This window comes from Vulpes lagopus, chromosome 5, assembly GCF_018345385.1.
Source record: "Vulpes lagopus strain Blue_001 chromosome 5, ASM1834538v1, whole genome shotgun sequence".
NCBI lineage: Eukaryota > Metazoa > Chordata > Mammalia > Carnivora > Canidae > Vulpes > Vulpes lagopus.
Window position 1 is genome coordinate 52,499,274 of NC_054828.1, and position 23,481 is coordinate 52,522,754.

At 48.0% G+C, this 23,481-nt stretch overlaps 1 protein-coding gene across 2 annotated transcripts in view; it reads left to right on the forward strand.

Moving 5' to 3' along the window:
- Positions 1 to 21,287, forward strand: part of ANXA4 (annexin A4) — a 47,724-nt gene extending 26,437 nt beyond the window's left edge. For both annotated transcript variants that reach the window (XM_041756230.1, XM_041756229.1), the window contains exons 5-13: positions 956 to 1,069; positions 1,601 to 1,691; positions 2,737 to 2,816; positions 4,018 to 4,074; positions 9,451 to 9,544; positions 11,802 to 11,897; positions 12,829 to 12,887; positions 13,817 to 13,939; positions 19,960 to 21,287. In XM_041756230.1, the coding sequence (XP_041612164.1) occupies positions 956 to 1,069; positions 1,601 to 1,691; positions 2,737 to 2,816; positions 4,018 to 4,074; positions 9,451 to 9,544; positions 11,802 to 11,897; positions 12,829 to 12,887; positions 13,817 to 13,939; positions 19,960 to 20,019 (774 nt within the window). In that variant the 3' untranslated portion in view covers positions 20,020 to 21,287. The remainder of the gene's footprint in view (positions 1 to 955; positions 1,070 to 1,600; positions 1,692 to 2,736; positions 2,817 to 4,017; positions 4,075 to 9,450; positions 9,545 to 11,801; positions 11,898 to 12,828; positions 12,888 to 13,816; positions 13,940 to 19,959) is intronic.
- Positions 21,288 to 23,481: the final 2,194 nt, after the last annotated feature.

Sequence of the window (23,481 nt, forward strand, 5' to 3'; positions counted from 1 at the left end):
TGGCGGGGCCGCTCACCGGCGCGTCTGCGGGCCAACTGTGGCCGGGACGGCAGGGAAAGGGATTCTTCGCAGCTCAGACTGTCGTTTGGGCATTTGAAACTCCCCTCCGTCCCGCAGACACTTAATGAGCACAAACCGGCATGAACACGCATGGGATAGGTGAACGGGAATATTCAGCCTCAGAACTAAGCTAATCTGACGGCCGTTTGGCAAGATGCCCAACGTTAGCGGATTGAGCACTAAGTAGTTTGTTCACCTGTTCGGTGCCTGTGGATTTGGCCTAGGAATCTGCACAAGAGATGAAACACGGGGCTGTGCAGTCAGGTTTGTGAGAATCGGAGATCTGACTCGAACAGTATCTCAGCTTCTTACTTTAGTTGATCAATTTTTTAAAAAGATTTTATTTATTTATCCACGAGAGACACAGAGAGAGGGAAAGAGGCAGAGACCCAGGCAGAGGGAGAAGCAGGCTCCCTGCGGGGAGCTGGATGTGGGACTCGATCCCAAGACCCCAGGGTCACACCCTGGGCCGAAGGCAGATGCTGGACTGACTGAGCCCCCCAGGGCCCTTTGCAAAGCTCTTCAGTGCCTGCTTACGGGGATACTCGGCTCCTCAAATCTGCCTCTGCGTTGTTTGCGGTGACACGCGGTTTTGGCCGAAGCACAGGAAGAAAGGCTGGTGTCGCAGAGCCGTAGTGGGCAAAGGGCCTCATAGAGGCCTCTTGGCATAAGGGTAGGCACGTGGATGCAGCAGGGAGCCTTTGCAGACCTCCGCGGTGCAGCTGCGGCTGCGGGAGAGGGACCACGGGAGAGGACAGGGGCGACTCAGAGTCACCAGCAGGGGAGCTGGGACCGTGCAGGCCTCGCGGCCGGTCCCCGCCCCCCCCCCCCCCCCCGAGGGGCCGCTGGTTGCCGTGAGCCTGGCAGGTGAACGGGCCCCTGGCTCGCTCCGCAGGACCTGATGGACGACCTGAAGTCGGAGCTGAGCGGCAACTTCGAGCGGGTGATCGTGGGGATGATGACGCCCACCGTGCTGTACGACGTGCAGGAGCTGCGCAGGGCCATGAAGGTACGCGCCCGCCTGTCCTGCAGCGCCCGGGCCCGCTCCTCCCCGGGTCCAGCCCCACAGGCTCCCGGCGGGGTCGCGGCCTTGGCGAGGTGAAGCCTCGTGGCTGCCAGGGCGGGGGCTCCCAGCTGCCGGAGGGGGTTCTCGGCCAGCGCCTGCCCGTCCTTGATCCCTGTCAGCGAGCAGCCTCGTGCCAGGCTCTGTCCGGGAAAGCGAAGAGGTGCTGGTCTTTGCCAGGAGGTTCAAACCTGGGGGAGGTCAAGGAGAGTCGCCCCGGCCCCCGTCGCGGGCAGCCGCGGGGCACAGCCTGGCGCAGCAACCGTCCGGTACAAACAGCCCAGCGGGGTTGCGATCACTAGACAGCGTCGTGGTGAAGCACCCTGCAGTTTGGGGGGGACAATTAAGATGGGCAAATCCTACTGCTAGAACCCCGTGGGTTGTCTTTACGCCCCGTGGGCTCCGGGCCGGAGGCCTCCAGGTCCGCGCTCAGCAGTAGACGGGCTCCTAAGCCCTCTCTCCCCGCCTCGCGTCCAGGGAGCTGGCACGGACGAGGGCTGCCTCATCGAGATCCTGGCCTCGCGGACGCCCGAGGAGCTCCGGCGCATAAACCAGACCTACCAGCTCCGTATGTAGCCCTCAGTGGCCCCGTTGGGCTTTCCTTGCGATTTGAGAAGTACTAGCGGGGGGTAGTGCCCACCGATTCAGCCGTCCTCATGGAGACCCTGACCACGGGGGATCCCCAGGTCACTTCCCTAGACGGTTCCCGTGGCTTCTCAGGACCTTTCTGGTGAAGATGCCACTGCCCCGGAGCCCCCCGGTGTAGCATTACTATTATTCTGGAGGTTGGAGGGTTGTTCCTTACGATCAAACAGTGTGTTGAAAAGGGGGGGCACCAGCGAGCCTTACCGTCCCAGGGGCTGGCCCGGAGGGGCTTCTGGGCCCACCTCTTACCTCCAGACTGGCCTGTATCCCCTCCAGGCATCTCAGAAAGATGGACATTTGCTCCCCTCTCAAAAATCTCCAGAGGATGAAGCCCACCTAGGAAGAGCCTTTAAAATACGCCTTTTTGCCCTAAGAATGCGATTTAAAAAAAAAAATGCACAAAGGTTTAGATCCTACGAAGCTTATTTGGTATCGTTGACGTCGCTACAAACATCCAGCAGTGGCAGGTTGGCCAGACAAACGCGGCGCATCCGCACGCTGGAGTGTGTGTCGGCATCGGGACGTCCACGGAAGGATGTTATCAGATTCCATGAAATGGGTTACGGAGGAGTTCTGTGGGGTTTTTCCCTCCTTCGTGTTATTTATTTGTTTTTCCCTTAGTTTTCCATGGCAAGTGTGTACTGCTCGGGTAGGAAGAGAACAAAATAGTGGGGGTTGGGTCAGTGTTCGGAGCAGGAGGCCCTAAGCCCGGGCGCTTGGCTCAAGGTTCTCTGCCCCCGGGGGCGTGAGGCTTGGGGCTTCTCTGGGGAGGACCCCGGCCCTTGGCCCTGACAGCCCCCTCCCAGGGCCCGACCCCGGGGCACCCACTGCTCCGCTTGCCTGTCCTTGGCCCGTCGGCGCCCCCACCCCGCCGCCCTGTGCCACCAGCCGGGCCTGGGCCGCGGGAAGGTTGGGGTGCGGGGCCGGCGGCCTCGGGGGGCTGACGGGCGCCCTCGCTCTGTCCCCAGAGTACGGCCGGAGCCTCGAGGACGACATTCGCTCCGACACGTCCTTCATGTTCCAGAGGGTGCTGGTGTCGCTGTCGGCCGTGAGTCCTCCCGCGGGGCCCTCTCCCCCTCCCTCCCGACGGCCTTCCCGGCCAGGGCCGCCTTGCTCCTTCCCAGGCCCCGGCTCCTTAGGGACGTGACAGGTGCTGGGGCCCCTGCCCAGGGCTTCCCACGCTCCCCAGGGCGGGGCAGGCACCGGGCTCCTGTCATCAAGGCGGGGACACTGCCGGGGGCCGGGGACGGGCTCGGGCTGAGACACGGTGGCGGACACCGAGCAGGGCGTCTCGAGTGAGGTGCCCATGGCGTGGGGGCCTGGGGGTGTGGGCCTCGGGGCAGGGGAGCCGGTGGGCGCCCGGCAGGGGGACCGGGTGCTGCCAGGAGCAGGGGGCAGGACGCCCTGGGACGCGGGGGGTGGGCGGGGACCACCGAGGCTCTGGGAGCCCCACAGCGAGCGGCATTTCCGGGCGTCCTGGGACCGCGCCGTGCAGGTGGCTTGGCCTGGAGGTGACCTCGGGATTCCGGGTGACCCAGGGCAGGGGCGCCGGAGGTGGCAGACGGGGCTCCTCCCCTCCTCCTTCCTGGGGCGCGGGCGCTCTCGCTGCCCCTCGAGGTGCTTCCCCAGGTGGCGCCTCCGGCCCGGACGTGCCCTCTCCGCCCCCCAGAGCAGCCCATCTCCTGACGTGCCTGTTCTAGTGCTGCTGCTCTTCCAACAGAGGAGGACCCAGGGCGCCCTCCAGCGCCCCCGCAGCCCCCCCACTCCTCGCAGCGCCCACCCGCTTCTCCTGTTTTGCCCACTTTGCTCTTTGCCTCCCAGACTTAGCATCCGGCGGGGCCGGCCTGGAGCCCAGGAGCCGGAGGCCGCGTGGCAATAAACCTCAGCCGGCAGAGCGGAGGGGAGGCCTAGCATCCCTCCACGGCCCGGGCCTGGGTCTCTCCTGTTCCCAGCCCCTATTTGGCAGGGTCCATTAGTGCGGGTTTGCCAGCTGGGAAGGCCGTCGTCCGAGGGAGGGGGTGGGTGACAGCAGTCAGCAGGCCGCGGTCGCGCTCCTTCCCCGTCCGCTGGAGCCACTGACTCCGGTTAGAGCCGCGGGAGTAACGCAGGCACATTCGAAGGGCATCGCCGCCCCCCCCCCCCCCGCCGAGGCTGGAGGTGTGACCCCCCCCTTGGCATTCGGTCTGCACAGTGCCCCCCGCACCTGCCTTCATGGACACTCTCTCATCCCTTTGCCTTGTTTTTCCCAGGGTGGCAGGGATGAAGGAAATTTTCTGGACGATGCTCTCATGAGACAGGATGCTCAGGTCAGTAGAACTGCAGCTTCTCTCTTTTCTGTTGCCAATAAGGCTTTAGTGGGTGGACACCCCCCGCCTTTCATATTTCAGTGTGTGTCAGCCAGGCTGGGATATGTCCTATGGAAAAAAAAAAAGATTCCCGCAGATGACCTTCAATAGCAGAAATTTTTTTTTTAAGATTTTATTTATTTATTTATTCATGAGAGACAGAGAGAGAGAGAGAGAGAGAGAGAGAGAGGCAGAGACACAGGCAGAGGGAGAAGCAGACTCCATGCAGGGAGCCCGACGTGGGACTCAATCCCGGGTCTCCAGGATCACGCCCTGGGCTGAAGACGGCGCTAAACCACTGAGCCACCCCGGGCTTCCCAGCAGAAATTTCTTGCAGAAATACCCGGGGCTCCGGGTGACACAGGGGATCATTATATAAGCATCCCTGGGTTCTTGACATTGGGACCATGGTCTGGCCCCCCCAGAGAGCCATGGAGCATCTTCTGAATCACTTGGAGGTGAAGGGACCTGCCTTTGCCGCATTCACCTTGCATTTTTACGTTTGATAGAACCTGTGTAAAACAGCCTGCGCAGTATGTACCCTATTGGGTAAAATTAATTTCAAAGTCCAAGAGGCAGTTGTTTGCCTGGTGCCCGGCCCACCACCGATGCCTGCCCTGGCGCCAACCCCTGATTCCTTTACTGAATTAGTGGCCAGATAACACTAATGATAATAGCTGATTAAAAAGAAATGGGGGGGATCCCTGGGTGGCTCAGCAGTTTGGTGCCTGCCTTTGGCCCAGGGCACGATCCTGGAGTCCCGGGATCAAGTCCCACATTGGGCTCCCTGCATGGAGCCTGCTTCTCCCTCTGCCTGTGTCTCTGCCTCTCTCACTCTCTCTCTGTGTCTATCATGAGTAATAAATAAATAAACAAATCTTTAAAAAAAGAAAAAAGAAAAAGAAATGAGTCCTTACCAGGTGCCAAACACTGCAGTGAGCTGTTGACACAAGATATGTCATTGAATCCTTGCAGTAACCCTACGAACCGAGCGCTGCTCTCCCCAGCTCATGGACAAGGAAGTTGGGGCTTGCAGACGCTCAGTCCCTCGCTCAGGCTTCACGGGGAATGCATGGCTGAGTAGGATGGGGCCCGAGGCGGTTGGGATCTAGACCCTGTACTCTTAACCAACGTACAGCCACAGGGGAGGATTGGTCCCATTCGGTACGTGAGGCGTGAACCACTCTGGGTTCTGCAGGAGAGAACCCGTTGCTTTCTCCAGAAGGGAGGGGGTAAACGTGCCACAGGAGTCCTGAGGGTACAAGGAGGACCATCCCATACTGGAAAAACAGGAAATTGCCTTTAATCCGGAAGCTTTGAGGAGGGAGGTGTTGAAAACGTCGGAGCCCCTGGATGCTGCTGTGAGGCTCAGCTACCTCAAGGACAGCATCTGTGGATGTGGGAAGGCGCCTCCGTGGCCCAGGGGAATCTCCCCTTCAGTGAAGAGTCAGTGGACACTTCATTCCTGAGACACCGTACCCGCCTTCAGTTCCTGGGGGGTCTCCTGGGCGCCGGGCGTCCCATGGACCACCTTACACTTTTTCCTCGCCACACATCTGTGAAGCAGGTAGTGTTCCTTCGTATGCTTAGAGATTAAGACACCGATGCAAAGGTTTAAATACCTCGTCCAAGACCACATAGCTGGTGGAATTGGGCTCTTTGCAGCCATGCAACTCAATGAACAGGTGTTTTGGGGGCTCTTCAAGGGGCACAGTTCCCCGTGGAGGTGTGATGAGGTACAAAGGGGCTTCCAAGTAAGTTTGGGCTGGGGGAGTCGGATAGAGGGAGTAGAGTTCACAGTCAGTTTTTCTGGATCCTTTCGAGTCTCACCAGGAGGTGAGGAACTTGAGAACAACTGCAGCTGAGATTTCAGCTCTTGTAGGATAAGGCCGTAGGAAAACCTTGGCAGCCTTTGCTCTGTGACTTGTATCAGCAGCACCGGGGCGGTGTCTGCAAACACTGCGTTACCAAAGCTGGATTTTGACGGAGGAAAGTAAGTGAGTTCAGATGAGAAGACTGATCCGGGCAGGTGGAGTCAGGTAGTGGTTCCTTCTGGAGGGTGGACCTCTGGAAGTACGGAGGCTGTTACCCCCCAGTCCCATTTTAGTCCAATTTTATCTGTCCTTGGGATGGAACTCGCACAGGGAGGACGTCATAAGGAGCACTCAGAATTTTTACTTGAGGAAGAAACGTGCGATATATTAAAACTACATTAAAAACGGCCTCAAGACCTTTTGCGAGCTGATGCATCTTGATTCCCTTCTTCTGGGAGACAAACAAATACAGAAATAGGAAACATCGGCACGAACACTGGAAGCTGTGGAGGAGGAGGAGGCCCCCTGAAATGCCAGGTGGGCAGCACCGCTGGGCCAAGCGCTCAGGAAGGGCGTCCCCGCCCCCCCGAAGCTGGAAGCAGGCACAGCAGCTTTATGCGGAGGCCGAGGCTCCTTGGGGAATCCTAGGTCTCCGCCGCACACCACGTGCTCGCCATGTGCTCGCCGCCCGCGCTCCTGCTTGACGTCCGTCCAAATAAGGAGCGAGGCCTCGCTCCGAGAAGAATCCGCTTGTCTTGTTCTACAGGGAAAAGCACACTGGACAGACTGCGCATCACGTAAGGCTAGAGGAGCACGGAAAGCAGCACACCCTCAGCGCAAGCTCCGTGTGGCCGGGGGACCAGCAGGAGCGGGAGGGAGGCAGGTGGCCCAGGCGGGGAGGGGGACGCAGATTTCAGCTTCGGACCCCACGACACGCGCGAGAAGACACATTCCGATGGAACAAGAGCTGAACAAACAGACCGACGGAAGTGCAGTGGGAAAATAACAGGTGACGGTGGGGCCGGATGAGGCGCGAGAGCTGGCGGGAAGCTAGAGGAGCCGACGGGAGGATCTTGGGTGCAGCTCTGGGCGTGAGGGTGATGAGGTTTGCCCAGGGAGCCCCGGGCCCTCCGGGCTCTCGAGGTCCAGGGTTCGGTGGATTGACTCTAAAGCAGTGAGGAACCAAGACCCGGACGAGGAGGCGGAGGTCAGCCCAGCGGGTGGCCCAACGTGCCGAGTGAGGGCGTCTTGACAAATTTAACAAGCGCGCGGCTCAGGAGTGTTGACTCTGCCCAGTCTTGTGAAGCCAGTCTCCAGAACCTTCTCGCCTTGCGCACCCATTAAACCCGTTGGACGACTCCTCATCTCCCGCTCCCCGCAGCCACTGACACGATTCGGTTTCCTGAGTCGAGGAGTCTGACCTCCGGGCGCCTCGTCCAAGTCAATCACACGGGACCCGTGGTTGTGCAACGGGCTCATTTCGCTTCACGTAGCGCCCGCGAGGTTCATCCTGGTCGTAGCCACGGTCAGAGTCCCTTCCTCCTCAGGGCTGCGTGGTACCATGCCACGCCTGCACGCTGTGCTCATCCGCTCGTGTGCCAGGGACACTTGGGCTGCTCCTACCTTTCGGCTGCCGTGAGTACTGCTGCTGGGAGCACCCCCGTAAGGTCGGCTTTCAGTTCTTTTGACCGTATACCCAGAAGTCATGTTATTAGGTCCTACGGTAATTTTATTCCTAATTTTTTCAGGAACAGCTATAATACTGCTTTCTGTAGCAGCTGCACCGTTCTCCATCCTCCTCAACGATCACAGGGTTCCATTTTCTCTGCATCTTCGCCAACACTCGCTATTATGTTCTGTTTTGCTTTTTTTAAAAATAGCAGTGAGGGGGCAGCCCTGGGTGGCTCAGCGGTTTAGTGCTGCCCGCAGCCTGGGGCATGGTCCTGGAGACCTGGGATCGAGTCCCACATCAGGCTCCCTGCATGGAGCCTGCTTCTCCCTCTGCCTGTGTCTCTGCCTGTGTGTGTGTGTGTGTGTGTGTGATGAATGAATGAATGCATGAATGAATAAATAAATAAAATCTTTTAAAGAAATGAATGAACGAATGAATGAATGAATGAATAGCAGTGAGGTGGGGCACCTGGGTGGCTCTACCTTTGGCTCAGGTCATGATCTTGGGGTCCTGGGACCGAGCCCCACATCAGGCCCCTTGCTCAGCCAGAGGCCTGCTTCTCCCTCTGCCTCTGCCTACCGCTCCCCTGCTTGTGCTCTCCCTCTCTGTCACATGAATAAGTAAGATCTTTAAGTAAAAATAAATAGCAGTGAGGAGATATGAATAGTAGCTTTGATTTATCAATAATATAGTAAAAGCAAGCAGAATTTCTGATAGTCCTACCTGTTGAGAATATAAGCAATTACTGATGGGTCCTGGTCCTACTGTGAGACTTCCGATAGCCTCGAGCAAATCACAGATCTTTCTAGAGCAGTGTTGTCCGATGGAACTTTCCGTGATGCTGAAAATGTTCACATTGGCGTTGTCTAGGATGGGTAGCCACTAGCTAATTTTAATTAACTAAAATAAAATAAAATTTAAAATTCGACTCTTCAGTCGGACCAGCCACACGAGGCCACTGAGCTCTTGAAATGTAGCTCGTGTGACTGAGGAGTTGAATTTTAAATGTAATTTCGTTTTAGTTAGTAAAATGTAAGTAGCCACATTTGGTTGGTGGCTACTGTACAGAACACCGGGTCTAGGGCATTCCTTTTAGCTCTGAAAGATAGAACAGTGTGGGGCGCCTGCCTGGCTCAGTCGGTGGAGCATGTAACTCTCGATCTCAGGGTTGTGAGTTCGAGCCCCACATTGGGTGTAGAGATTACTTAAAAATAAAATCTTAAAAAAAGAGGGATCCCCCCCAAAAAAGAGGGTTCCCCGGGTGGCTCAGCGGTTTGGTGCCTGCCTTTGGCCCAGGGCGTGACCCTGGAGACCCGGAATCGAGTCCCACGTCGGGCTCCCTGCATGGAGCCTGCTTCTCCCTCTGCCTGTGTCTCTGCCTCTCTCTCTCTCTGTCTCTCTCTCTCTCTGATGAATAAATAAATAAAATATTTTTTTAAAAAGAAAAAGAATCATGTAGTCCACATATAGGGAGCTGCTGGTGCTTGCCTTGCCTCTCCCATTAGTCTTTTTTGGGGGGAATGGGGAGGGGTCACAGGGAGAGAGAATCGTAAGCAGGCTCCACACCCAGCGGGGAGTCGAGGCGGGGCTTGATCTCAGGATCACGACCTGAGCTGAAATCGAGAATCAGATGCTTGACCAACAGAGCCACCCAGGCGCCCCAAGATCCCATCAGTTTTATACCTAAGGGAAAATCTTGAGTCATCGCCACTCACCACAAACAGCTCTTCCACACCCATTACCAACAAAATAAAACGAAGCCAGCTCGGCTCTTTGATGTTCTGGAAATATTTGCATGTTTCCTGGCACCTTCTCTGTGATGTTTTAAACTTGTGCTTTGTTTGGCGTCAGGACCTGTATGAGGCTGGAGAGAAGAAATGGGGGACAGATGAGGTGAAATTTCTGACTGTTCTCTGCTCCCGGAACCGAAATCACCTGTTGCATGGTAAGGCCCTTGCCTCATCTTCCAATGACCTGAAAGACAATGAAAACTGTGTTGTCCATAATTAATTGAGAATTTGCCCCCTTTACCTGGTACAAGAAACGGATCGTACTGAAGTGTCTTAGATGCCTAACCTTGGAAATACAGGAGCGCAGCGATGTGCATGAGGGTCGATTTCTGAAAGATTCATTATGAAAACTTAGCAGATATACAGTGTATTCGTAGGACTTTGACATTCCTGTTTGTAGGAAACCAGCCTTCATAGTCTTTTTTCTAAAGCAGCCCCGTTTAATTTTAGTTACATAAGAAAAAAATCTTCAGTACGTCAGTGAGCAATAAAATAAAATTGTTGGTTGACATTTGTTCTTATTTAATATCCAAGTTGTAAAGTTGAGAGACATGATTTCTTTAGGGAGTCTGTTGCGTAAGATAAATAGTGGATAATTTCGAATTTTATTTCCTATGTGTAATGTTTCTAATTTGCTTCTGATAATGCTAGTCTTTATAATGTGCTTTTAACATCTTTGGGGGAAAAAACTGTAGAACATTTGTCGTCAGGTTTACTTTCTTATAAACAGCAATGAGGGTTTAATAAGATATTTCATCTTTTATATAAGCTCTTTAGGTCTTTATGTTGCATCATAAATTTGTAAACCTACCATGCCTTGTAATCACAGTTTACAAAACCTACGGGAAATTTGAGAAGAATGAGTTCGGTAAATTGAAAACATAAAGTAACTGAAAATTACGGCACGTTTGGAAGTTGCACTTATTTCGGATATTCCACAGTGACTATAAATAGGTGATTGCACCTGTTAATAAATGTCATGAGCTACCATCAGATGCACCAACTTCTGACTCAGCTCCTTGTTTCTTTGCCTTCCCTGGCCAGAGGACTAATGACGTACACCTCCCCCTGGTGGCTATTTTCCAGAAGCGGCAGGTCCTCCACAAGATGCAACCAACTTTTAACAGTTTTCACTTCTAGGCACAGGTCTGTTACTGGGAAGTCATAACATACCTGCACCGGAAGACAGTCGAAGAGGCACTGTTTGGATAAAGAAAACTTCATGATTTACTTACCAACCGACGCTACTAGGGAGGATTCAAGTAACTAAGGCTTTATTCATTATCTTCTAGGTGCAGCGCTAAGCGCGTGATAAGCATTGCTCCTGCGACATCCCATTGCAGCAGAAATTATTACCCATTTTACAGCCGAGAAAACTGAGGTTTAGAAGCTGTGTCCATTAGATCTTTTGATTCTAAGCAATAGACGCTGATTCCCATCTGAGTAAGAAGAAGGAATCATACAGAATGGGACAAGAGGGAAAAGGGAAAATACTGGTGGCTCATTGAATTGGAAAGGGAGAGCCGAACATTTCCAGGAAGTACAGAAGTCAAGGCAGATCCGGGCATCTCAGGGGAAGGGGGAATCCCATATTTTATTTGTTTTGTTTTGTTTTAATATTTTTAAAAATTTATTTATTTATTTATGATAGTCACAGAGAGAGAGAGAGGCAGAGACATAGGCAGAGGGAGAAGCAGGCTCCATGCACCGGGAGCCCGACGTGGGACTCGATCCCGGGTCTCCAGGATCGCGCCCTGGGCCAAAAGCAGGCGCCAAACCGCTGCGCCACCCAGGGATCCCCCCCATATTTTATTTGTAAGGCAGAGTCTCCCAAAGTCTTCATTGAAAATGTTGCTCCCCGAACCCCTACTTCAGACTGGCTAAGAATCTCCAAAAGGGTTCATCACTTTCCAAAACACTTGTCCAAAAGTGAGAGAAAACTATGTTACAGTCTCTTTATTAGAAGATGCAACCTTTGTTATCAAATGTGACTCGGTAGTGAAGGGGGTGAAGGACTCCGGTTTGGATGAGCCGAAAGGAGGGTGAACATACAGGTGACGGCTGAGGCCAGCGTTACACTCAGACGTGTTCTGCCCCGTCAAGGGAACAACGAGAAAAGAACGCAAATCTCTCTAGACGTTATCCCCACTTCACGTGTGAGCAACAGGGTCCTAAACAAGGGGAAGGGCTTGCCTGCTGTCCTCCGAGACTCTCCATATATCCCTTCGTCCTCTCCTTGCACCTGTTCCTCTGGCCACACGCCTCCTGGTCCTCACTGACGTTGCCGATGTTAGTTTGCTCCTGATGTACGCCGAAGAGTAGTGAGCTCTAGAAAGATGCCCATTCTCTCCCTAAATTTTAGTTTCCTCCCTTTTGTTATTATTTATAATTCCATTTTGTTACTGTTTGTAGTGTTTGATGAATACAAAAGGATATCACAGAAGGATATTGAGCAGAGTATTAAATCTGAAACATCCGGTAGCTTTGAAGATGCTCTGCTGGCCATAGGTAAGCTGGTGGGTCGTGGGTGGGGAGCAGAGAAACAAATGTTTATAGACTTTCCTCCTTACCACTTGTTGTCATGGGGATATAGTATTTGTTTTCAGGGATTAAAAAAAAATGCTTAAATCACTCATAATGGGATTTGGAATTTTTTTTAAAGTCTTATTTATTTGAGAGAGAGAGAGAGAGAAAGCATGAGCAGGGGAAGGGACAGAGGGAAAGGGAGAAGCAGGCTCCCCACTGACCCGCAGGATTATGAGAGCCCAAAACAGATGCTTATTAACTGCTTAACCACTTAACCAACTGAGCCACCCACGCACCCCAAGATCCAGAATTTTATTTTATTTTTTAAAATTTATTTATTAATGAGAGATAGAAAGAGGCAGAGACACAGGCAGAGGGAGAAGCAGGCTCCATGCAGGGAGCCCGACGTGGGACTCAATCCTGGGTCTCCAGGATCACGCCCTGGGCCAAAGGCAGGTGCCAAACCGCTGAGCCACCCAGGCACCCCAAGATCCAGAATTTTAAACAAGAACTATTTATGTGTTATTGTATTATGTAGCTTTATGTATTGTGTATCCTCTGTGCTTTTGCATCTCAGTATACTGGAAGGATAATCCTAAATTAGCGGTCTCTCACGGGTCTATGAATTGTTAGAATTAATAACGGTTTTATATGGTACAGATAGTAATCATTTTGAAACTATATGCTGCCTTTTGCTTTAATTGCCTTTATTAATCAATTCTTCAATTAATTGCTTTATTAATTACTTCCCCATGGCCTATATTCATAAAACATTGTTTGGCTAAAATTTTTCCAACCAAGCCTTCAAGAGATACAATTTCATACCTTGTAGAAACAGAGAGAACAACTGTCACTTTTTTCTCATAGATTTTATCTGTAATTTTTTAAATTTCTTTTTTTTATCTCTTAACAGTAAAGTGCATGAGGAACAAATCTGCGTACTTTGCTGAAAGGCTTTATAAATCTATGAAGGTAAATGGCTTCATTCTTGGCATCTGAATGACTCCAACATGTCTTGTGTCCACTTCATGTTTACTTCTGTTTCCCACACAAATTAACCAAAATTGGCCCGAGGTATTCAGTTCAATCAGTGCCTGCTAATAATAATAATATTAGGTAATATTTATTGAGTAGTTATAACATGTGATCACTATTTTTAATGCTGTCTACATATGGGGCAGGTGCTGTTGTAAACCCCCATTTTACAGATGAGGAAACTGAGACACAGGGAGGTATGCAGGTTGCCCAAGGTCCTCAGTGAGGAAGTAAAGGAGCAGGGATGCAAGCACTGGCGGTCTGGCTTCAGGGCCCAGACCCCTAAATGTGCGTTGTCCTCTCTGCAGACCCCTTTGCTGGGAACCGTGGGAGATGCAGGAGAGATCAAAAGGTAGGAAGGGGAAGGCAGGTAGGGGCAAAATGCAAATACGAACAAAACGGAATGTAAGACAGTCGTTGAGGACCCAAATACATAGGAGCACAGAAAGAAGAGTATTTTTTTCTTTTCAGTATTTGTTGAGGGGGTGAGGATCGGAAGAGACTATAGGGAGAAGTTGGTATATTTGAGCAGGACCTTCAAGGAAGTTTTACCTGGGAGGGTTTGATAGGTAGGAAGGATGGTGAGGCTGGGGGGGAGGCACGTTCGGGGGGACGAAGTTGCAGGCGAGGCAGCAGGCTGAGCAGGCGGGTAGGAGGCCCGTGGCAGGGAGTGGTCTCCGGTGGTCAGAATGCAGAGCGCTGGAACGGTAAGTGTGGACCCTCGCACACGGGTGGGAGCAGTGGTCCCGGGCTTTTGAGTGTGCTGCGGGGCACATCTCCTTCGGGAGAGCCCTGCACAGGTTGGCCGTGGTGAGCCGAGGAAGGGACCGTCTGAGAGGCAGCCCGGGTCTTGTTTTCTTCCTTAGGGCTTGGGCACAGATGATGACACCCTCATCAGGGTTATGGTGTCTCGAGCGGAGATTGATCTGATGGACATCCGGGAGAGCTTCAAGAGGCTTTACGGAAAGTCGCTGTACTCCTTCATCAAGGTGGGTCCGGGAGCCCTGAGGAAAGAAGGGGCTGGACCCCGGGCGGTCAGACACTTCTCAGCTGCCCCGCCGGATGCCATCCCCCTCAGAGGCGGCCTTCCCGGCTTCTCCCCCTTCACACGCGTTCAGTCTCTGCCAGGCTAGAGGCTGGAGATGTTTCCTTCTAAATGCAGCGGTTATCTCACGCTGCGCTCAGGCAGAGGAGGGCGAGATACAGATAGATGGGGGGGGGGGGTAGGGGGAGCAGAGGGGGAGGGAGAGGCAGACCCCGCCGCGCAGGGAGCCCGGCTCCGGGGCTGCTGGGCCTCCGGGACGATGACCTGCGCCAAAAGCACACACAACGGACCCGGCCACCCAGGCGCCCCAAGAGAGTAGATTTTAATGAATACTCTTAAGAGTGCAATTTCCTGGGGCACCTGGGCGGCTCAGCTCAACCGAGTTGAGCGTCTGCCTTAAGCCAGGGCGTGGCCCTGGGGTCCCGGGATCGAGTCCCACGTCGGGCTCCCTGCGTGGAGCCTGCTTCTCCCTCTGCCTGGGTCTCTGCCTCTCTCTGTCTGTGTCTCTCGTGAATAAAGAAGTAAAATCTTTAAAAAAAAAATTTTAAAAGAGTGCAATTTCCTTGTCCGCCGGCTTACGGTGACCGGTGACCACTACACAGCTAACAGTCTTCCAGAACCCTCTTCAGCGCCAGCTGAGAGCTGCCAAACAAGGAAGGCACGTTAGCTACCCCGGATTGCTGCCTTCCTCTACCTGGCAGCAGACTGCCCGGCGTGACGACGAATGATTCCCGTCCCTCAAAACCCCTCATTACTGGGATTTGGCTTCCTGGGGAAGCCAGAAGGGCCTCATGAATATGAAGGCAAGACCCACTTCCCTATAGGAGCTGCTGTTGCCTGCACAGCTGACGGCAAATCTGGATTTGATCCATGAATTAAGTATTCTGAACCCTACACCGAGCTTGCAGGGTGCAATTATGAGCTGATTTGAGCTGCTAAGTTTGTTACTGTGTATACAAAGCATTTAGGAACCTGTTTCTATTCCTGGACAGTCTGTGAGGTAACTATTTTGCAGAGCTGAGAGCCAGCTTTAAGTAAAATACTTTTAAGATTCAGGGATGACCAGTAGGGAAGTTATGGGGAAAATGTATTTGTAATATATACTATAGAGTCAATATCTCTATGTGAAGAGCTTCTACTAAATATAGTGTTTAATCCAATTAATGTATGTTAAATTACAGGTAAAAACAAATCACCACCTTTCACCTAATACCTTAACAAATTTTATTTTTTTAAGATTTTATTTATTTATTCATGAGAGACACAGAGAGAGGCAGAGACACAGGCAGAGGGAGAAGTAGGCTCCCTGCAGGAAGCCCGATGTGGGACTCGATCCTGGACCCCGGGGTCACATCCTGAGCCGAAGGCAGACACTCAACCACTGAGCTAGCCAGGTGCCCATACCTTAACAAATTTTAAAAAGATCCTAACCAGCATTGAGAAGAGCTTGGGGAAAATTCACCATCTCTTGTGGAAAGACGGACTGTAAATTGGTCTAACTTTTCTGGGGAGGCAATTTGGCAATAAATGTTTGGGTATTTTGGCAAATGACGTTTATTTATTTTATTTTATTTTTTAATATTTTATTTATTTACTCATGAGAGACAGAGAGGCAGAGACATAGGGAGAAGCAGGCTCATGCAGGGAACTCGACATAGGACTCGATCCCAGGACTATGGGATCATGCCCTGAGCTGAAGGCAGACGCTCAACTGCTGAGCCACCCGAGCGTCCCTGTTTATTTATTTTAGAGAGAGTGAGAGAGTGAGTGTGATTTGGGGGAGGAGCAGAGGGAGAGGTAGAGAGAAAGAGAGAGAGAGAGAAAGAGAGAGAGGCAGACTCCTGCTGAATGTGGGACCTGACGCAGGGTTCAATCTCATGACCCTAAGATCCTGACCTGAGCCAAAATCAAGAGTCTGACACCCAACTGACTAAGCCACCCAGGCGTCTGGGCAATAAATGTATAAAAAATAAACTATACCTTGGGGCACCTGGGGGCTCAGTGGTTGAACATCTGGCCTTGGCTCAGATTGGGATCCCAGGGTCCTGGGATCGAGTTCCGAATCAGGCTTCTCACAGGGAGTCTGCTTCTCCCTCTGCCTGGGTCTCTGCCTCTCTCTGTGTATCTCTCATGAATAAATAAAATCTTTAAAAAATAATAAACTATACCTCTTACTTAGCTATATGTTTAGGAATTTCTTTAGAGAAAATAATAAATTAAAAGTGCACTAATCTAGAGGATTGGAGAAAATATTTGCAAGTCACATTTAACTAGAGTTTACTATCCAGAATATGTAAAGTGTTTCTACAACTCAACAAGAAGACAAACAACCCAATTTACAAATGACAGAGGGGGCTCCCTAGGTGGCTCAGCGGTTTGGCACCTGCCCTTGACCAGGGCATGATCCTGGGGTCCCGGGATCGAGTCCCACATCAGGCTCCCTGCATGGAGCCTGCTTCTCTCTCTGCCAGTGTCTCTGCCTCTCTCTCTGTGGGTCTCTCATGAATGAATAGATAAAATATTTAAAAAATTTTTTTTAATTAAGTGAAAATGACAGGATTTAAATAGACATTTCTCTAAGGAAGATAAGTGGTCAATAAGCACATAAAACCACAATGAAATACCACTTCATACCTACTAGGCTGACTATAATTTTAAAAAACAAAGCCAGAAGATAACAAATGTTGGGAGGACATGGAGAAATTGGAATTTTTGTGCATCGCCAGTGTGGATGTACAATGGTGCAGAAACTGGGAAAAACAGTTTGGCACTTCCTCAAAACGTTAGACTTTAAAAAAAAATTGTTCAACGTAGAATTACCCTATGACCCAGCAATTCCACTCCCAGCTATATATACTCAAAAGAAATTAAAACAGGGACTCTGTGCACACCAATGTAAACATTATTCATAATAGCAAAAGCTGGAAACAACCTAGGCATTCAGCAACAGATGAATGGATACACAAAGTGGGGTATATTCGTGTACCCAAAAAGGAACAACTTTTCGACATATGGGTGCACTTTGGAAACACGCTAGACATAAGAGGACAAATACTATATGATCCTATATACTTATATGAAATATTTAGAATAAGTAAATTCATAGGACAGAGAGTAGATTAGAGGCTACGGCGGGTGGGGAGGAGGAAAGAAATGGAAGGTTGCTGGTTAGTGGTGACAGACTTGGGAAGATGAAAAGGTTTTGGAAATAGATGAAAAGGATTTTAGCGATGATGGTTACACAACAATGTCTATATAATTAATGCCTCTGAATTATACACTTGAAATGGTTAAAGTGCTGGGGCGCCTGGGTGGCTCTGTTCACTAAGCATCTGCTTTCAGCTCAGGTCATGATCCCAGGGTCCTGCTCAGCAGGGAGCCTGCTCCTCCCTCTGCTCCTCCCCCTGCTCATGCTCACATTCAGTCTCTCAAGTAAATAAATTAAAAAATCTTTTAAAAAATGGTTAAAATGACAAATTGTTATATATATATTATCATAATAATAAAGATTTGTGAAAGAATTTAAATAAAATTGTTTTGTGAAATGTGAAAAAGTCAACTAAATATTGTATCATAGATTTATATTTACATTACTTTATATTTTTATATTTGTATAAATTATATGGCATAGACTTACGGCACATAATTCATTAGATATTATTATTTTTGATAACCAATAGAGGATGACTCAAATAAATTACGGAAAATTTATATGATGTAATACTATACAGGCACTCTAATGATGGGGCACAAAAACATTGGCTGGCTTGGGCAACATCACTATAAATATATTTATATTATGTTTGTATATATATAAATATGTAAGTATATATGTGTACACACACAACACTGGAATATATTAGAAATAAAGAATACATTGCTCATTTAATAACAGCTGTCAGAAGAACCAGAACAGAAATATAAAATATGTCAATAATAGAAAAAATGACAGAAGCAAGACAAATATATAAGTTATAAAATAATCCCTCAGGTTATATAAAAAAGTAAAATCCTAGTCTATGCTGTTTATAAGGAACAACTAAAACATAGTGACAGATGAGTGACTTTAAAAAAAGGCAGCTTACATTTGACAATATAAAAAAGAAAGGGATTACCCTACCAGGAAAAAGAAGAATTTGAGGAGAAAAAGCATTAAATAGGAAAAAATGGATGACTTTATACATATTTTTTAAGATTTTATTTCTTTATTTGAGAGAGAGAGCAGGAGCAAGAGAGCACAGTGGGGCGCTGGGGGGAGGCACAGTGAGAGGGAAGTGTGGGGCCCAACATGGGGCCCAATCTTGGGATCAAGCATCCCAAGACCTCCAGACCGTGACCTGAGCTGAAGGCAGATACTCAACCGACTGAGCCACCCAAGCGCCCAAGATCACTTTATATTAAGAAAAGTATTCACAACGAAGATTAAATTGTCATGAAACTTTAGGTACCAAATAAGTATTGCATTCAAATCTATAAGAAATTTGAAGCTCCGAAAGACCTTGATGGCCGCAGTATGCCAGATAGAGTTTAACAAACTCAGCCTTGTTCTTTGGCAGATTGATGAGGCAAAGCATAAACAAGGATATATAAGATTTATTTTATTTTTATTTATTTATTTATTTATTTATTTATTTATTTATTTTTTAAGATTTATTTTAAAAGATATGTATTAGGGATCTCCAGGTGGCTCAGTGGTTTTAGTGCCTGTCTTCAGCCCAGGGCATGATCCTGGAGTCCCAGGATCGAATCCCATATTGGACTCCTTGCATGGAGCCTGCTTCTCCCTCTGCCTGTGTCTCTATTTCTCTCACTCCCTCTGTGTCTCTCATGAATAAATAAAAATCTGAAAAATAAAAGATATGTATTAAAGTTTGAATCCTATAGAGGTTCCATCTTTTCTTTCTTTCTTTCTTTCTTTCTTTCTTTCTTTCTTTCTTTCTTCTTTCTTTCTTTCTTTCTTTCTTCTTTCCTTTCTTTCTTTCTTCTTTCCTTTTTTGTAATGATTTGTTTATTTTAAAGAAAGAGAGAGTATGTGCAGGAGGGAGAGGCAGAGGGAGAGAGAATCTCAAGCAGACTCCCTGCTGAGTGTGGAGCCCAATGCAGGGCTCAGTCTCATGACCCTGAGATCATGACCTCAGCCGAAATCAAGAGTAGGACTTTTAACTATCCCAGGCACCCAGGCGCCTTGGCATTCCCTCTTTTCTAGTGCCCATGAAGCACAAACAAAATTTGATCTATTAATTAGACCATAAAAATTATATGTAGAAATTACGGCACCTTTCTGGAAGGCTATTTTGCAACATATATTGAAAGGATTAGGATAATACATGATCATAAATCTGGTAATTCCCATTTTATGAAAATTTATCCTGACTCATCAAGAAATGCACAAAAACTCAACCATAATTGCTTATTGCAGCAGTGTTTATAATAGTGAAAAACTGGAAACAAGAAATATCTAACAGTGGGGGAGGGTGATCTAATAAATTATTTTACCTGTATACAATGGAATACCTTTTAATCATCAAAGAATGACGTTGTAGAAGAATATCTAATAAATTAAAAGAGGGAAGTAATCTACTTATGTAAAAAAAAAAAAGAAAAAAGAATACAGAACACTCTAGGACGATCACACAGGAATCTATACATATAGAAAAAAGTCTGTAAGAATATGCACACACAAAAGTGTGAGGAATAGTAATCTCTAGATGGTGGAATTAGGATTTTTATCTTCTTCTTTTAGGTCTTTATTCTCAACATTGAACGTGTATTATTTTTTGCAATTAAAAAAATAACACATATTCTTTAAAAAAAAAAAAAAAAACACCTTTCTGGAAAAAGCCAGAGAAGATTTAAAAAGTTAACACTCTGAGTTAACAGAGTTAACACTCTGATGACTCTGAGCTGTGAATTCCATGTTAAAAGCCATTTTTCTGACTGTATCTTTGCTTCCCTTGTTCTCAGGGTGACACATCTGGAGACTACAGAAAGGTTCTGCTCATTCTCTGTGGAGGAGATGATTAAAATAAAATCCAAGAAGGAAAGGAGGATTCCCAACACTTTGAAATTTTTTTTAACTTCATTTTTCTACACTGCTATTAGCATTATCTCAGAATGCTTATTTCCAATTAAAACGCCTACAGATGCTTCCTAGGATACAGACTGACTCTTATTATTCATCAGCAATTACTCATTATGATGCTTTAAAGCTGTACTCGCATTTCAAAGCTTATAAAACCTAAAAGGAGATTTAAAATTAGAAATAAAAATGTACTCCACCTTTTAAACAGATTTCTTCCTCATCTGTGTTTCACAGAAATTGGAACGTATTAAATTTATTTCATGATTTTGGTGAAAAACTATTGAAATGGAAGATTGAAAGACTATTCTAAAATCACTCTCTGCTTCCCTAGTTCTGATTTCAAAGTGACTAGTAATTTCTTGATTTGAAATTGTATCTAGTTCATAAGACTATCTATCCAATTTGCTATTTTGCATGATCATACTTTGAAGACATCCAATAATCTCCCTTGTTTAGACTTTGTCTGTACTGTTAATCTACAAAAGTTTGCATTGGAGACTTCCTTCCTCACATCTTATGTTAAGATTACTACTCTCTCCGGGTTGAAGTATACCAAAAATCAGCCAGCTTTCTGAACAAATTAAATTCTAGGTGTGGTGATACAGATTATATATGTGTGATTAACAAACATAAATGCTGAACATTCCATGTTGTTACGGTTAATATCTTAATCTAGCTGGAAGATGAATGGAAAAAAGTGTGCAACTAGGTTTTTTTTTTTTTTTTTTTTGGTGATGGTATAATGTTCTGAATTTACTTAAAGGAATTCTTTTTGTGCTAAAAATAATTTAAAAAATATTTTTCAATTCTGTTAATTTGTAGTAATTTACGTTTGCATGTGCCTTTCAACTCTAGAATTATTCTGAAGTTGTACTTGATTTTAATCAAAAGTTCAGTTTGTATACATGGAAAAATAATTTTAATAAAATATGGTATCTTTAAAATGAGGTGTATTCTTTCTCTAATTGACTTTTCCACCTCTGAGATTTTTCACCCTGGACCCTGAAAGGAGATGTCTTTAAAAAGCTTGTATTGCTCAGTTTCTATTAGAAACTACAACATTAAGAAAAAAATATTTAGTCTTATGTGCACTCACTGCTTTAACACTAATGTTCACATACACCAAACACTAATGATATAAAATAATGTATTAATTTATTCTCCAGAAATGAGTGATGCTCTGTTCTACTAAATACAACATTTGAATTGAGAATAACTGCCTTCTTTGTTCATTCTATAATATCTATTGTATTTTGATATATGAAATTTTTTTTCAATTTGTTTCTACCTGCCCATTATAAATGCCTGAGTTATTGGTAAAGGTTATTTGTATGATTACTTAGTCATTCACATTAATTATAGGAAACAGTACTGCTGCTTTGATGCCTACCTAGAAAAGTATGGCATCTCCAACTTTATTTGACTCTGGAAGCATTATAAGTTCTTGGTAGTTTTATCTTTAAATTATATATATAATTTAGACAAAATTTTAAATTTAATTTGTTCACTGGAGGCAGGATAAGGCTTTTTTTTTTGGTGATGGTATAATGGCCAGGATTATATCTTGGAAGGATGTTTATGTCAAGGACAAGCATGACTCTGGAATATAATTATGAGGCACTTTGTTTTTCTCTCCCACTGTTCATTTACCTGTGTTCATGGGCCCAGCTCTTCTCCCAGCATTAGATGAAAATTCAGATAGAGGATAGAGCTGGAACCTTTCTGGTAACTCTTAGGTTTTAAAAAGTCCTACTGTGTAGTCCCTTAAGGTCACTTTAGTCATTATGTCTGATCAAAATTGCAAACTGGATTTACAGTTGAGGCTTCTTCCCTTGCTCAGCTCTGGCCTATTGGCAGCAGGAATAAGGAATAGAGTGGGCTTCTCTCCTTTCTCCACCTCACTTTCCGTCCACACACCCAACCCTCCACCCCAGCCCAAACTTAGCCTGGGTGTAGCAGGAGGGAGAAGACTAATGGGAAGCAGGGAAGTTCTTAACCTGTTATGGCTGTGGTGGTCGAGGGTCAGCACTGTTTAACATTGCCAGATATTTAAAGCTGATTTTTTAAAGATTTTATTTATTCCTGAGAGACGCAGAGAGAGGCAGAGACACAGGCAGAGGGAGAAGCAGGCTCCCTGTGGGGAGCCCGATGCGGGACTCTATCCCAGGACCCCAGGGTCACGTCCTGAGCCAAAGGCAGATGCTCAACTACTGAGCCACCCAGGTGTCCCTGAAGCTGATTCTTGAGGGCATTCTCCTAGGTTCCTTTATCAACCCCATCACCAGGGAACTACTCATCTTCTGTTCCTTTGGAAAAGCAAATGCATTCTCCTTTTCCAGCCCCTGGGGATTCAAGGATACTGAAGGTATCATTGATACTGATATTTTTTTCAATGATACCTTTACTCCTGCTAAAATCAGTTTATCCTTCCACACAGGCCTCTGGGACATAATCTAAGACAATCCCATGCTGGCTGTCTTCTGGCAGCCCATACTTTTTCCATGGGAGACACTTGCACATCCTTTGTGCTGACAAATTCTGGGCATGATGACTGATCCCCTTGCTGCCATCATTCTCTGCTCCTTTCCATCCCACCCCTTCCCAAGAAGCTGCTTCAACCGGCCTCTCCCCATTCAGATTTCTCAGGGATAAGTCAGACACCAGTCCGCTGGGGCCCTCAACTACATAAACTGGTGCAATCATTTCAGAGACCAATCTGGAAACAGCTAATAAAGACGGCAAGTTCCCAGGAAATCCGCTTCTAGGAATCTATTTGATGAATCTTTTAAGATTTTATTTGAGGGGAGAGCGAAAGTGAGAGATCACAGAGGGAGAGGGGGAAGCCAACTCCTGGCTGAGTTGGGGGCCCAATGTGAGGCTTGCTCGCAGGACTCAGATCCTGAGCTGGGCAGAAGGCGGGCGCTCCACCGACTGAGCCATCCGGGCGCCCCTTGCCCCGTGGCCCTTTGCACGCAGTGTTCATTGCTACCCTGTAAGAGTATTAAAGTAGGAACGACCTCGCTCCCTCAAAAGATAAATCGTGGGGTAGTGACCCAATCAACAGTGAAAATTACCTGGAGAAACGTCAACTGGAGCGTAAGTCTGAGAAAGGAGCAAGGTGCAGAATGACAGGTGCGGGGTAATTACGTGCCTAAATGTGTTAAAGAACACACCTTGCTCTTGGCTACAGGGACAGGCACGGGAAAGCCCGACGGGGAGGGCGAGCTTCGTTCTGTGTCGTTCTATTTAAAAGACTAAATCACGACGATTTTAGTTTTGAATCCTCATACTTGCGGCGGGGCCACGGGGGCTTATGGGGTCACTGAGCCACGGCCCGTACTTGGGAGTCAGGGGGCGCAGGCTGGCCGTCCCCGCCCCCGCCCCCGGCCCGAGCCCCACGCCCC